The 13,587-nt window shown below is 36.7% G+C and overlaps 1 protein-coding gene across 1 annotated transcript in view; it reads left to right on the top strand.

The window, feature by feature from the left end:
- The window catches only part of LOC127481266 (von Willebrand factor D and EGF domain-containing protein-like), a 171,993-nt gene extending 169,831 nt beyond the window's left edge, over positions 1-2,162 (top strand). Inside the window, exon 29 of the mRNA XM_051810327.1 lies at positions 2,064-2,162. Within this exon, the coding sequence (XP_051666287.1) occupies positions 2,064-2,162 (99 nt within the window). The remainder of the gene's footprint in view (positions 1-2,063) is intronic.
- Positions 2,163-13,587: the final 11,425 nt, after the last annotated feature.

The following is a 13,587-nucleotide window of genomic DNA, read 5'->3' as shown; positions in this document are numbered from 1 at the left end:
TCTGTTCAGATAGTCACTTAATTCTGTTAATGATAATTAGATTTTAATATCACAATTAAAGTTCTGTATAGATTTTCCTAACAGGTACATTCTCATACTAAACTACAGCTCCTACACCAATACCGAAATGTGGCTGATGTAGATGAGTAAGTGTTGTAATTTTCCATGTATAAAAAAAATCTATTAAACAGGTTGGCTGTGGCCTAGTAAAGTGAGGAGCACATTTTCTCAAATAATTAACAGTAGAAGTCTAAGTGGAAGTAGGGATAAGACAAGATAAACTGGAATTATTCTCTGCTGGTGCTTATATCCAGGAGAATTCCCTTTCAAGGGTCAAAATTTGCCCTTTTGGATCCATCAAACCAAGATTCTCAGTATTGCTTTAGAGCATCATTCTAGTTGTGGATGTGCAAAGATATTTGTCATTTCACAAATAAAGTGGAACTCTGTTGCAGTTAAGAGAAAACACTAAAACAAACAATCAGCCCTCCTTTATCACGTGAATAAACTATTACACACTAAATCAGTCCTGAAAGAAAAATAAAGCAGAAAAAAAGAAAACTTTTAAAATAATGTGTGTTCAAAATGGCAAGTCATCAGTGGCACGTGCAAACACATGTGTCTCTCTAGCAATGATTCATCTCATATTTTTTAAGACTGTCTGAAGCACTCTTCATTTTCAGGGCTTATTCTGCAGAAATACTGATTGGCCACGCTGATATGGACGTGCATTGCTTTGATGTGAAGAAGGAAATGTTCTGAATAAAAGGGACTTAACAGGTTTCCTTCAATCCATGAGCCTTACTGAAAGCTAGAATCAAAGCTAGTAATTAAAATTATGGATTTCATGGTGTCTAATTTAAATTACATGGCTTATGTTATATGAAAGCAAATGAGCTACCCCTGCAAAAAATCAAAATTCTGAGACATCAAAATACAAAGATCATTTACTAGCATGGATTATAGTAAATTGTACAAATATCCATATTTCTGTAAAAAAGTTGGGACAACAGGCCTCCCAAAAGTTTCTTTATCAGACTGGATTGGGTTTAAGCAAACAATCTGAGTAGGCTTTAATCAACTCCTTCTCCAAACCTGTCAGTCATGGAGATCTCACAATTTATCTAAGTAATTGTTTAATTATTTGACTACATTATTTGAGCACAGTTTTGCTTTTCCTGACACTAAACATAAACCAAATCTGTTGCAAGCAAAACTGATACTTCTTGGGGCAACCTTGATGGGAAAAGTTGGCTCAGTTCTTTCAGTGACAACATTTACATGTCTGAAGAAAATAGAGTCTCTGCTGCCTGATTTTATCCCATTTTCCAAAGCTAAACCAATCAAGTTGCAAACCTTGTTCTCTGTTACTTGTTTAAACTCCAGTTTCTCCATATCCTTCCTGATGTGCTGTAGCCCAGCAGATGCCTCCCTGTGTGGCTCTCCTGTCTCTGATTAATAAATTTACAGCAAGAGATTTACATTTTGCTGTGACAGCCTTACAACCAGCTCAGTCTTTTCCACAGCCCTGACACCTTATCACTTATTTCCCATTTGGCATTTGTGCAGTTGACTTTTCCTCTGAAAGCACCATCTTTATTGTCTTTACTTAATTTTCTCTTATGGATTTCAAGCTGTTTCACCCATTTATCAAGAAGATTTTTAATTCTAAGCCTGCTTGCACAGCATCCAAGTGCAACATTGTTCAAAAATGTGACATCTCATTGTCTAAGACATTAATGAAAGTGGAGTATAGTAGAAAAATCAGGACCTACAGACTTGATAAAATTATTTCTTGATAATGCTTTCTCAAACAGGCTTTGCTCCTTACTTATTTTTTATGAATCATACTTACTGGCATGACTGTCTGAGTCAGACCAGAAGCCTCTCTAAAGTGAAAAACATCTGTTCTTTGTGGACTGAGTGGCTGCTTCCCTTACTAAGCTTGAGAAGCTTATAAATTGACTGTTTAATAATTTATGGTAATATCTCTCCAGATACCAACTTGGTCTGAATCTTTGGCTGTCATTCTCTAACTTTTCCTTCTTTTTCCTCATTTAAAGGGATGTACTGTGCTTATTGGGACTATTTATATCCTTTGGGAGTTCTCAAAGCAAATCACTGCTGCTTTAGAAACCGCCTCCTTAAATATGCTGGGGTAACTGTGAGGATCTCTTGACCTGGAAAAGCTGCTTCATGTAAAGACCCTTTTATTTGCTAAGATGTTCCATATGGGGATTTAATACACAGCAGATAGTATCACATAAATTCAAATCCCAGTTTATTGCCCAGCCATTTAACCTTGTAAACAGACCTTAAATCTGACTTTTCTGAATTTAAATACTCAGTTCCTTACCTATTCTCCCTTGCATTCCTGTTCCCTTGTTAAATCTGATCATGTCAAACCTTTTGTCACATTTAACCTTTCTGAGAAGACTGAAGAAAAGGCACTGAGCACATTAGCCTTGCCTGTGTCATCTGCAACCTTCTCTCCTCCCTGCTGGTTGGACCACTATCTTTTGCTGTGGGAATTAAAACTCATGCTTTGCTCTGTTTCTGTTGTGAATCTTCAAATAATGGGAACAATATAGTAGCAGTGACACGCAAAAGTTGTCAAAAAAAACAGGATTAAATTGGAGAGGAACAACCTTTTCCCTTCCTTCAGCAGCAGCTGACAAGGGATGTTCTAGGTGACTGCGCCTAAAGCTAAGTGAATCCTGCCATCCTCCTTTTCCTAGGGGAGGAGATGCAAGGTAATTGCCTCTTTTAGGCAGTTGGGAGAGTTAGTGAAATCAGTTAAGGAGACTGATTTCTTCCTTTAAACTTAATTTTTGTTCTTCAATTTATTCTCACAAAATTTGAGGGGAAGATTCGTTTTTAGCAGATTCTTTTTTCACAGTGTAGACTGAAACCACTAAGGAGACAGATGCAGGCAACTGGAAAAAAAAGACCTCACTGCAGAACTTTTTTCCTACCATCTAAATAGTGCCTGGAGTCTGGTTTTGCCAGTGCATTTGGAAAAGCTGGATGGCCCATATTCACCTAAACAAGTTAATTCCCCTCTCCCTGCTGTAATCTTCAGTATTGTTCCCTGTTGTGCATATAAGATTCCTGGAGGAACAATATACATATCCCTAAATTATTCATCATCTACATCCTATTCCTCACATTTATATTGCCAATTGATTTGCAATTCATTTTCTGACATTTTTGGTTTACTTTGTTTTGGGCTTCTGCTAAACAAAGCCTGCCAACAGCATTCCTCAGAAGGCTAATGAACTTGCTAGAATAGCAATCACTCTCTTAGAAACCTTCTGCGTACTTTTAATTTGTATTGACTCTCTGAGAGATCCAGATAATTTAGCAAGTTTTGTGGCAGACATGAAGACAAATGCTCCCGCTGACTTTCACATTCAGAGCAGCCATTAGAGCACATTTATTCGGGGCTGCAAGAGGTGACCCAAACAAAACAGACTAAACAAACCTCGTTTCCAGTGGAACTACAGTTAAAAACTTTGGCATTAGTCCCAAAAGAGACCAAGGCAATCACTGCATCATTTTGTACAACTGGGAGTTTTTCCTAAAGCTGAAATTGATATTGTATCTGTTGTCCTAACTGATACCATCATGCTTTCCTTGTTGTTTTTGCCTTCCTAAATGGATTAAAGTAATAGCATTAATTAAGCCGACAGAATTAATTTAAGTTAAACAATGTCATCTAGTTAGATATAAATGGTACATAATATTACACTACAAGCTATCGTGATGGTGTATTTTCCCAATAAGAGTTTAAATATTAATGTGCTAAACTTGTCTGTCTGTTGAATATTTATTCTAAGGCATAAAGGTACTGAGAAATGTAGCCTGTTACAGAAAATAATAATTAAGAACAGGTATATCTTGTAGCAGATATTTTTAACAGTGGAATTTAGCAGTGAACTGAACAGCAACAAGACATTCATTGCCTAGGAATGAACCCAGCAACTACCTCCCAAAGATTAAACATCCTATTGATTTCAGTACAGTCTGAAAATACATGATGTTTTTAATAGACAATTTCTCATATTAGGCAAGCCTTTGCTGCAGCTAGTGACCTTCACATCACTATTACTTTCTTCATTTATACATTGAGAAACATTAAACCACAAATCAGGGTGCTCAAGTTATACAAGCTGTATTCAGCATCAGTCAATACACAAGTTAGTCATCTGTGGAGTTTTATGAAAAAATGGCTTGACTCTTTGTAAGTTATTTGACAAGTAAATGAAAGTAATATGAGGTTAGCAAGGCAAAGTCAAATGAAGTATCGAGCTACACATGTATGTTGGTCCGACTATTTGCACATTACAAAGGAATCTAAGGGTATTTAATGCAATTCGAGCAAGAAAAAAACTCTGACTTCCTCATCATATAACTGAACACCTTCAAGGCATATAGTTGTTCATGTACTCAGGTTGAATTCAGAGGCATCATGTTACACTCTAATTAATCTAGACCTGGAAGCACCCAAACATCCAAATAATTCCACACAGAGATGTGCCCCACCAGGTGAACCTGCCTGCTCAGGTCCCTGCTAACCCGGGGGTGGGTCTCCATGTATGCTCCATCCTGTTGGTGACAGAAGCTTGTCTGGTTCTTAAAGGATTTAAAGACCTGTGGTAATGCTCAGTGTGAATACTTAAGTTCCCTTTTAGTTTCAGAGAATCTTATGATGAAAGAAAACTTATAGAAGTGTTCCTTTTGGACTTCTACTTCTTTCCTGCAACAAAAGGATGCATCCTATATATTCTCCTTAAGACAGAAAAGTATTTCTGATTTGGAAATCACAGTGTCTTTCTTTAGTTCTCATTAGCTTTTCATGAATAGAGGAAAGTTTTCCCTTAGGTATATTGGCTTGAATTGACACATGCCTTCAGAATGGAGTTTTGGGGTGGTTGCAGACAGGTTTGTATAACATGAATACTTAGAAGTCTCTGCCCTATTTGGTACTCAATATGTGTTCCAACTTTCTTCACACATGATTCTACTGAAAGAAAACAGGACTGGGCCTTTGCAGCACATTAAATTTCATAATATGTCCTACTTTGTATATAAACATAAAGAAATATATATGTCCAAAGAAGGGCAAAGGAGCAGAGGAAGGGTCTGGAGCACAACTCTTAAAATATGCAGCTGAGGGAGCTGGAGGGGCTTAGCCTGGAGAAAAAGAGCCCCACATGGGGACCTTCTCACTGCATAAATGTGTATACAGATATATGGAAATATGTAATATGGCAGAGACATGCCCATATATTTATATTTGACCTCAATAAATATATATATTCTTCTAGATATTACACACCTTTTGTTCATGTAAACTCAAATCCTTGTTCTAACTAAAACTGCCTAAATTGCAGCAGGCACTTGTAGGAGTCCTTTCATATAAAATAAACATGCCATGTACTATTCACAAATAAACAACTGCTGCCTGGATATATCACTACCAGAAACGAAGGTAGGGTATTTTAGAGTCAAACTGGGAAGTAAAATTTGGATACATGATGCTAATATCAAGGTTAACCTGTCATATCAAATACAGATATATCAAGACTAAGGAGCACCTTTCTTCTTGTCCTAAATAGTAAATTAATATCAACCTCTTTATGTGCTTTATAATATAGATTTCTATAAAAATGCCCTTCAAAATGGGTTCTTAAATCTATGTGCTAGCATAAAATAAAGTTTTTCATATCATCTCTTATCTTGTTTTGGGACAAAGAAAATTTTCTCATGTATTTAAACAAGGATGATATTCTTGGACAACTTCTGCTGCATGAAAATGGGATAAGTGCACTGAAACACTTTCAGGCAAGAAGCCAACAATCTCCATGCGTTATACAGAAGTGGCAGAGTGATTTTTTTTAAGGCACACCTGCTTTAGATGAAAGAAATTGAATTCCAACTCCATAACTGTCAAGCACCACCGCAAATAATAGAGCCTAAGCCTAATCATTTCAGCAATATAGCTATTTTCCTGTTGAAGCGATGGAGCAGAAATCAGCCATAGCTAGATGATATCACTTTATGTGCATGCTTTGGGAACAGTTCCATTCATCATTTCACTGCTTAATCCCTTTCAAAAACATGTTCTTCATTCCCTGGTTAATAAAAACTTTGGTTGCCTAAGTCAAAACTGTGAAAAAAAAACCAAAAGTGGACTGTGATTTTGCCATAATTACATAAATTCCAGAAAAATACAGCAACTACAATAAATCATTGGAGCACTTGCACGTAACATTTCTTACATGACTTGCATGAGGCTGTTTCTTCTGCAGTTCCATAAGCAGCTGAATCCTCATTTCTTTTTTACAGCTCCCAATAGGATGAAGACAACAACAGGACAATGAAGACAATCGTTTGGGTATCAGTAATCGGGAACTGAGCACGTTTTTCATTTGGGAAGATACAGTGTGAAGAAATTGCTAGTTCTCTCCCTTTTAGCCTTATATAATCTCACAGAGAAGAATAAAAAAAAAAAAAGCCAAACCCCTTCTCATATGTCAATAAACCTACATTTATTTTCAAACCTGTCTGTGGCAAGACTCAAATTCATGATTCACGGCTGTAGTGACACCAGCACCACTGCTCCTGACATCAAAAAGGTTTTACAGACCATGGTACAGACCATTTTATAAAAAAAAAAACTAGTACCATGTTATTCTGATTTCACTGAAATTTGAAGGCACAGATAAATTTCCTCTTTTTTTTTTTTTTTTTTTTTTTTTTTTTTTTTTTTTTTTAAGAAAAAAAACACAAGTATGTCCAGAGAAAAATGAATAAATAAGATCCTGGAAAATCTAGGTGCTTTCAGAGATTCAGAACTTAATTTGAAAATTCGTATTTACAGAATTCTACCAATGGCTCACCTATGAGGGGTCATGTGTCTCATCACACACAGGTAATGTTGTGGAAAAATTGGAGGAGGGAGTGCAAGGAAGGGAATAAGGACAAAAGCTATAAGTTCACTTGGGAAGAAAGAGTCCTAAAGTGTCACCTTGGACAACTCAGGTTCAGTAAGGTAAACCCTGAATGATGCTCTGGGCATCCACCCTCTCCTTTTGTTTGTCTTACTAGAAGATTTGGAGCAAATATAGAGGGAAATCTTGGTGCCTTGGTGGAGGAATGCTGAAGTTATGACATTCCCTCACTCTTCTGGAAGCAACTTAGGGGAACAATGATAGAAGCAAAGATTTTTTGATTGAACCTTCAGGTCTGCAGCAGTAACCAGATGTAAGATTTGCTCTGACTCTTGCTGTCAATTTATAAGAATTACAAAAACCTGATTGTGAGACCTTTGAATTCTGCAAATTAAGGGTTTAAAAAAACTTGGAGAAACTGTTGCTACTATAATTCACTGAAACATTTCTCATCCCTTTTGACCAACTCCTAATAGCAGCTTCTTCTCCATGTGTAACTAATGTAGCAAAATGCTTTTAAATGTATCTAGTCTGTTCTTCAATAAATTATTCTCTATTCTTCATTTCTGAATTTTCTTGTTATGTTATGAACAGCTCCAGTGTAAGTAGGATCCCAAATGCCAAAGATTAAAAAAAAAAATTATGCTCATCACTTCTTGCAAGTTACCTATAAACACTTAGACAAAGGACCAGACTTCAGAAATCCTTCTATATTTTACTACTACATACTGATCTAGATCACAGTCAGCAATGTTAATATGTTTTTAGTGTTCACTTTAACAGTTCCAGGAAGACATAAATACTAAACCAGAACATTGGCACCTGATGAGTATCTACAAGATTAAATTTAGGGTGGCAATTACACCTTTCTTGAAGTACTGTCTCAGTCAATAAAAAAGATTTCTATTGCTTTGCTTCCATGTCTGCAAGAGACAATGCTAATGATCAAAACTCCTTGCCAGGATTGGATTTGAAAACCTGAAACAGCTTTCCACGCCTTGCAGCTTCTCACTGTATTTCTAGAAGTGACTATTTGAGACAACATTCATCCCCGTCTATTTAAAGACAATTAGAAAGTTGTTTTGCATCACTGAGGAATGTTCATGTATGGTTATGAAACAGATATAATTTTTAATGAATAGCAAAGCTATTCAATATCTGTTTCAATATCTGATATCAAACTATATGTAACCTACAGTTACTTTAGTTCACAGTTCATGTCAGTGTAACTCTCCTTTCAGAAGCATGAATTTGTCACTCTTGCCTTTATCCACTTCACCACTTAACTGAATTTCTTCCCTTGATTGTTCAATATACTTTGCTAAGAAATCACTAGATATGGCAATTACTGTATTCCCAGATTGTGTTTTAAACAAGGTATTGAATAATGTAAGTAAAAAATTATTCCTTAGTACTTTATACTTGTATTATACCTTGTTGAAAACTACCCAGTTGGGACATTTCCTTGCAAATACAGGGTCTTATTTTTTTAAACTTTGTCTTATAAGCCACTTCTAACTGTTATATGTCAAAAAATATAGCAAGGAGCTTAAGGCAGGAATCTTAGTAATTGCACTCTACCAAAAAAATGTACCAGCTCCATACAGTTACTTGAAGTTATAAGTTACTTAGTTCTAACTTCTAATTGTCATTATGACTTCCGATATTCACTGTTTGCTGAAGACTTATTTCAAAATCCTATTAAACCCAAAATAAATAGGGTACAATAAATCATAATCTCTTGTTATGGGAACAGCAAACAGAACCATTAGGCAGAAGCGGAAGCTTGGGGCGTTTTTGCTTAATATAAACCCTTTTAAGAGCACAATAATTGACAGATTTAACTCATCCATGGCTTATAATATTCAATTATGTGGATGTTCAAACATTAAGTCACTGCCTCTATTCTTTTAGGATTTTCGTAGGGTTTGTGTCGTTTTCAAGACAAAAGATGTCGCCTACACTTTTTCTGCCCAGAAAGCAGGAGACTGCAAAAAGTAGAAATGACTTAATTTTTGTACCTACTCTGCCACTATTAACCTTTGCCAAAAAATGTGACAGGTTACAAGCTTCATTGGACATATGTATATATGCACATATATGTGTATTGCCAAAGTACATCAGCTCAAAACTTCATAGACATTGCTTTAAAGCAAAGAAAATATTTTTAATGGAAAAATAACCATGCTATTCAGTATTCCATAAGGAAAAGTACAATTTCATTTTAAAAGGATTTTTTCTCTCATGTTAAAAAATACAATTTAAGTCGAAAGAAGCTTGTTTACTCCCCGCAGAGTAGATATTTAGATGCAATGTCTTAATTCCTTTTAGAATGCACAGTTTTGCACCAGAAATGCACCTCTTTTGGGGGCCTGCAGATGTCATTCCATGATTTATCCATAAATAAAGACAGCAGCAGAAGCCACTACTTCTAACCTAGGCAGACCACCCATAAGGGAGAGAAGGATGATCTGGTCTCCATGTGCATTTAATGTTCAGCCTTCCTGACTGAAAATCCTGTTTCACATGGATCACTGAGACAACAGCCAGTGATGGATTGGAATGAGTGCAGTTTGGGGCTCATTTCAGGCTGATGACACAGTGAGAGGATCTGCCAACTCACATATCACATCCCAAACGAGAAAGATTTTGCAATGCTCAGTATACGTAAAGAAACACACAGAAATATGCATAAAATTATTTTCACTTTAAATTATTTAACTACAAAAGCTGTAGTTAATGATATTCTCTGTGGGCCTAATGCTACATTCTTATGCTCAATTAATTTTTTTAACATTAATATCAGTTGAGGAAGGAGCAGGACATACTGGTGTGCATAACATGGTGTGCATAACAATATGTACCTCTAAGATTACCATTTATACTTCAGCAAATTAATTCATGCTCAGGAGCTCTGGGTAGGAGCTGCCACATCCAAAATTAATGATCATTATTCAGAACAAGTTTTCACTGTGCTTGAGAACAGGAGCTCAGGGTCAATCCCTGGACATCTGCAAGGCGGGTTTGGAAAAGAAGGTCTCTGCCTTACAGGACACAGACATTTCTCTTTCTTCTAAATCGCTTCCTATCTGCATCAGTTGAGATCTGGGAGATTTGATGGTAACCAGTTTCCCCTAAGGAGAGAAACTTATGGATGCATTGTGTGTTTTTCTATAAGAGCCCTGCCCTGTGAACAGAGGTGGGTGAGCAGAGGTGCAGGAGTTCCAACTGCAGAGGTGAAGACCAGCTCCTGTGGCACAGCCCATGCCTGTCTTCTCTCCATGCTTGCCTTCCTTTTCTGAGGATATTTTCCTCTTGTGTGTTCCTCTGTGCTCCTGAACTAAGACAAAAATTGTCCCAAGGTACCTTTCTTTTCTGTCTCTGCCTGGATCACAGGCAACTCAATTCCAAATTAGTTGATCTCCTCAGATTTCAAAGAATTACGTCCTTCTGTCTCTTCCCTGTGCCACAGCCAGTTCTGTTATGACTTTCCCATTTGTCAGATAACTTCACACCTCTCCAAACTGTGCAGCTAACCCAGCTTGGAGAAGCCTCTCCATTAAAAGTGATCAAAAAAATGGAAAGTGACTCTGAGGCAAAACCCTAGCTCAACAAATTCTCAGCCTGAACCAGAAAGAACTTTTATCCTAATGATCATAATTTTGTCAAAATTTTTTTTTTGTACTAACTTCACTCTTGAAATTTTACTCTTCTGTCATGATAGTGCTCCTGATGGGATCAGCCAATTTCCCAGCTGATTCCTTTGACACCTGGATAAGGCTTTTTTTCCCCCTTGTTTAGAAATAATTTCAATCTAGACATGTAACTTACTAGCATTTGTACTGCATCAGGAAGATGAGAATATCTTGCAATAAGTTTACTGAGACAATACAGAAACTTTTAATCAGTTTGCCTTACAGCCACGGAAGAAAGAAACCTACTCCTGGTTTGCTTTCAAGTCTCCTCCTTTCTCCTTTCTTTTTTTTTTCCCTGAAGCAGCTTTCAGCATGCATTACCCATGACTGATTTATTAGATTGTTAGTGCTGTTAGAGTCTATGTCAGGTATAAGACAGATTTGTCATAAGGGTGCAGCAAGCCTATATCACCCTGTTCAAAAGCTGCATGCCTTCCCTATACTCCGTGCCAAGCCTCTGAGAGTCAACAAAGAGTTTGTCACTAACATGGATGTCTCAGAGAATGAAGATCCAAGCCTTTGTGATTATCAAGCCTGTTTATTTCCCATTTTAACTAAGTCTGTGGCACTGAAAAAGAATTTCAATGTGCACAAGATGAAGCAGCCGATCTGCTTAATACCACTAGCCACTATCAACCGCATATGTTCATTTGCCCTTTTATACAGAGACCATTTCAAAATCTTTCTCCTGCTATTAAAACACTTTTAAAAGCTTATGCCCTTATAAACCAAGCAATCATTTTCCCCTCGACAGCTACGACCTGCCATCACTTTACAAGGCCAAATTACTGAAGAAGATTGGAGGTTCATGAAGGCAAGAGGCAGTTTTCTTGCAGAAGATAAAAATGACCACACAAAACTACTCACACACAAAATGAAATTCCAACCTGGCTCTATTTGCTATTTCTTCATACAGAACAAAAACTGTTTCTCTGCAACTTCTATCTGGAAACATCTGAGAATAAAGATACAAGTCAAGTCGCAGGCAATGATTTTAAAACAAAATTGTTTTAAAGACTGTAGCTGGAAAGACCAAGAAGCAAAACCATCAGTTGTTGAAATCATGCAAGGTTCAGGTCATTATAAAATAAAACAGTGAAATAAGTAGGGTGAATAAAGCAAAAGCACAAAGATAACTATGTCATAAGGGTATATAGATACTACAAAGTCAGCCCAGAACAATGATTTACCTTTCCCAAAAAAAAAACAGAAGAGACGGAGAGGAATGCATGCAAAATAAACAAAGGAAAGCCAGGCTCAGCCTCAAAGTGACAGAAGTTGAGGGTGACTTTTTGCATTATACGGTCTGAAAAAACAAAATAAAACAAAACAAAAACAAAAAAAAATCCCAACAACAAACATAAAAGAAACTGGGTAAGGTTATGATAACATTAGGAAGGAACTGAGGGAGAAGAGCAGATAGGATCTGAATTAGAAACTGTTACACTAGAGACTACCTGGATTTAAAAAGAAAGTTTAAGAACTTTTATATCAAATGATAGGAAATTATTCTAGGATCACAGCCTAAACAGGAAAACATTTACATATGAAGAGTGTTTAAAGGGTGGCTATAAAGAAGATAGGGACACCTTTTTCATGAGGAGTCATGTGGAAAAGATGAGGGCTGAGAGGTAGAAGTTACTCCTGGGAGATTCTAATTAGACACGAGGAAAATTTTTCACAATTAAAATAATCAGACACTTGAACAATCTCCCCAGGGAAGTGGCAGATTCCCTATGGTTAGACATTTTTAAGATGCAGGCAGACAGGTTGTTGGGCCATCTTGTCTACACCATGTTTTTGCCCAGAAAGGTTGGTCCTTGAGGTCACTTCCAACCTCATATTCTATGATTCTATGAAATCTCTTTAAAATGTTAAAACATTGATCATGAAGGAGCTGCATATATGCTGATTTTGAACTGAGGGAATCTTTCCATGAAAATGCTTATAAAATCTGTATAGTCATGATATCTGTTGTGTTTTTAAATAATTGAGAGAATCAGACTCCCAGACCAATACTCTTACAATGATGACATTTTTCCTTTCTAAAGAACTTACTTTAGTTCAGTCTTGCCATATTAAAAAAAAAAAAAAAAAGAAGAAAAACAGAAAAAAGAGTCAGTTATATCAAATAAACCATGCACTACTTAAAAGTCATAACTCTTTCAAAGACTACTTGACTGGTTTACAATCACAGGGCACCATGAGGACAAGCTAAAACTCAGAGAAACTAAAATCAAGGCAAATGTTTCCAAGGCCATGCTGCCACTCTTTAGTCCACAGTTCGGCTAAAAGAAACTTTTAAAAGTGAAGTTCAAGCTGTTTTAAACACATTTTAATACCTAAGTTATAGAATGAACCTAAATGCACTTGTACACTCATCCTAGTTAATTAGCAATCTGAAAACTAATAAATATTCTATAGACGGAGGAGAAACTGTCCCTGTGCTGAAAGAGAAAAGTTTTGTGCCAGGAGCCTGGGACAAGCTGCTTCTGATGTTTTAGTGGTGTTCCGTGTCCATGAAAAGAAATCTTAATCTGCAATTTTAATATTGTACTGACAACTATAGTACTGCAATCTGTTACTGTCTGAGAGTGCTGGAGAGTGTTTTGACTAGATGCTCTAGGCTAAGTCCTGTCCTTGGGTGCAAGGGCACAGCAAAATGCATTTGTATACTTGAGGGCTAAATTTAGATGAAGGAGAAAAGGCCACATGAGAAAGAGTTTCACTTTGGATCATTTCATGCTTGGATTTGTAGTCAGTAGCTTTAAATGTTCCTAGTTGAAAAAGAGGGCATCTGCAATACTCTCAATTTTATGCAAGTTAGGGGTACTCCCAGATTTGTAGTACACTGCTGAAGTAGCTGCTACCTTAGCAAAGTTTGTGCAAACTTAATAAGAGAAATGGGGGGGCGGACTTAAAGCAACAGCAAAACA

This window comes from Manacus candei, unplaced genomic scaffold (genome assembly GCF_025592945.1).
Source record: "Manacus candei isolate 608988 ecotype Guabito, Panama unplaced genomic scaffold, ASM2559294v1 h1tg000077l, whole genome shotgun sequence".
NCBI classification, from domain to species: Eukaryota; Metazoa; Chordata; class Aves; order Passeriformes; family Pipridae; genus Manacus; species Manacus candei.
The sequence above is the reverse complement of the archived record's forward strand: the minus strand, read 5'-3'. Positions and strand labels throughout refer to the sequence as shown.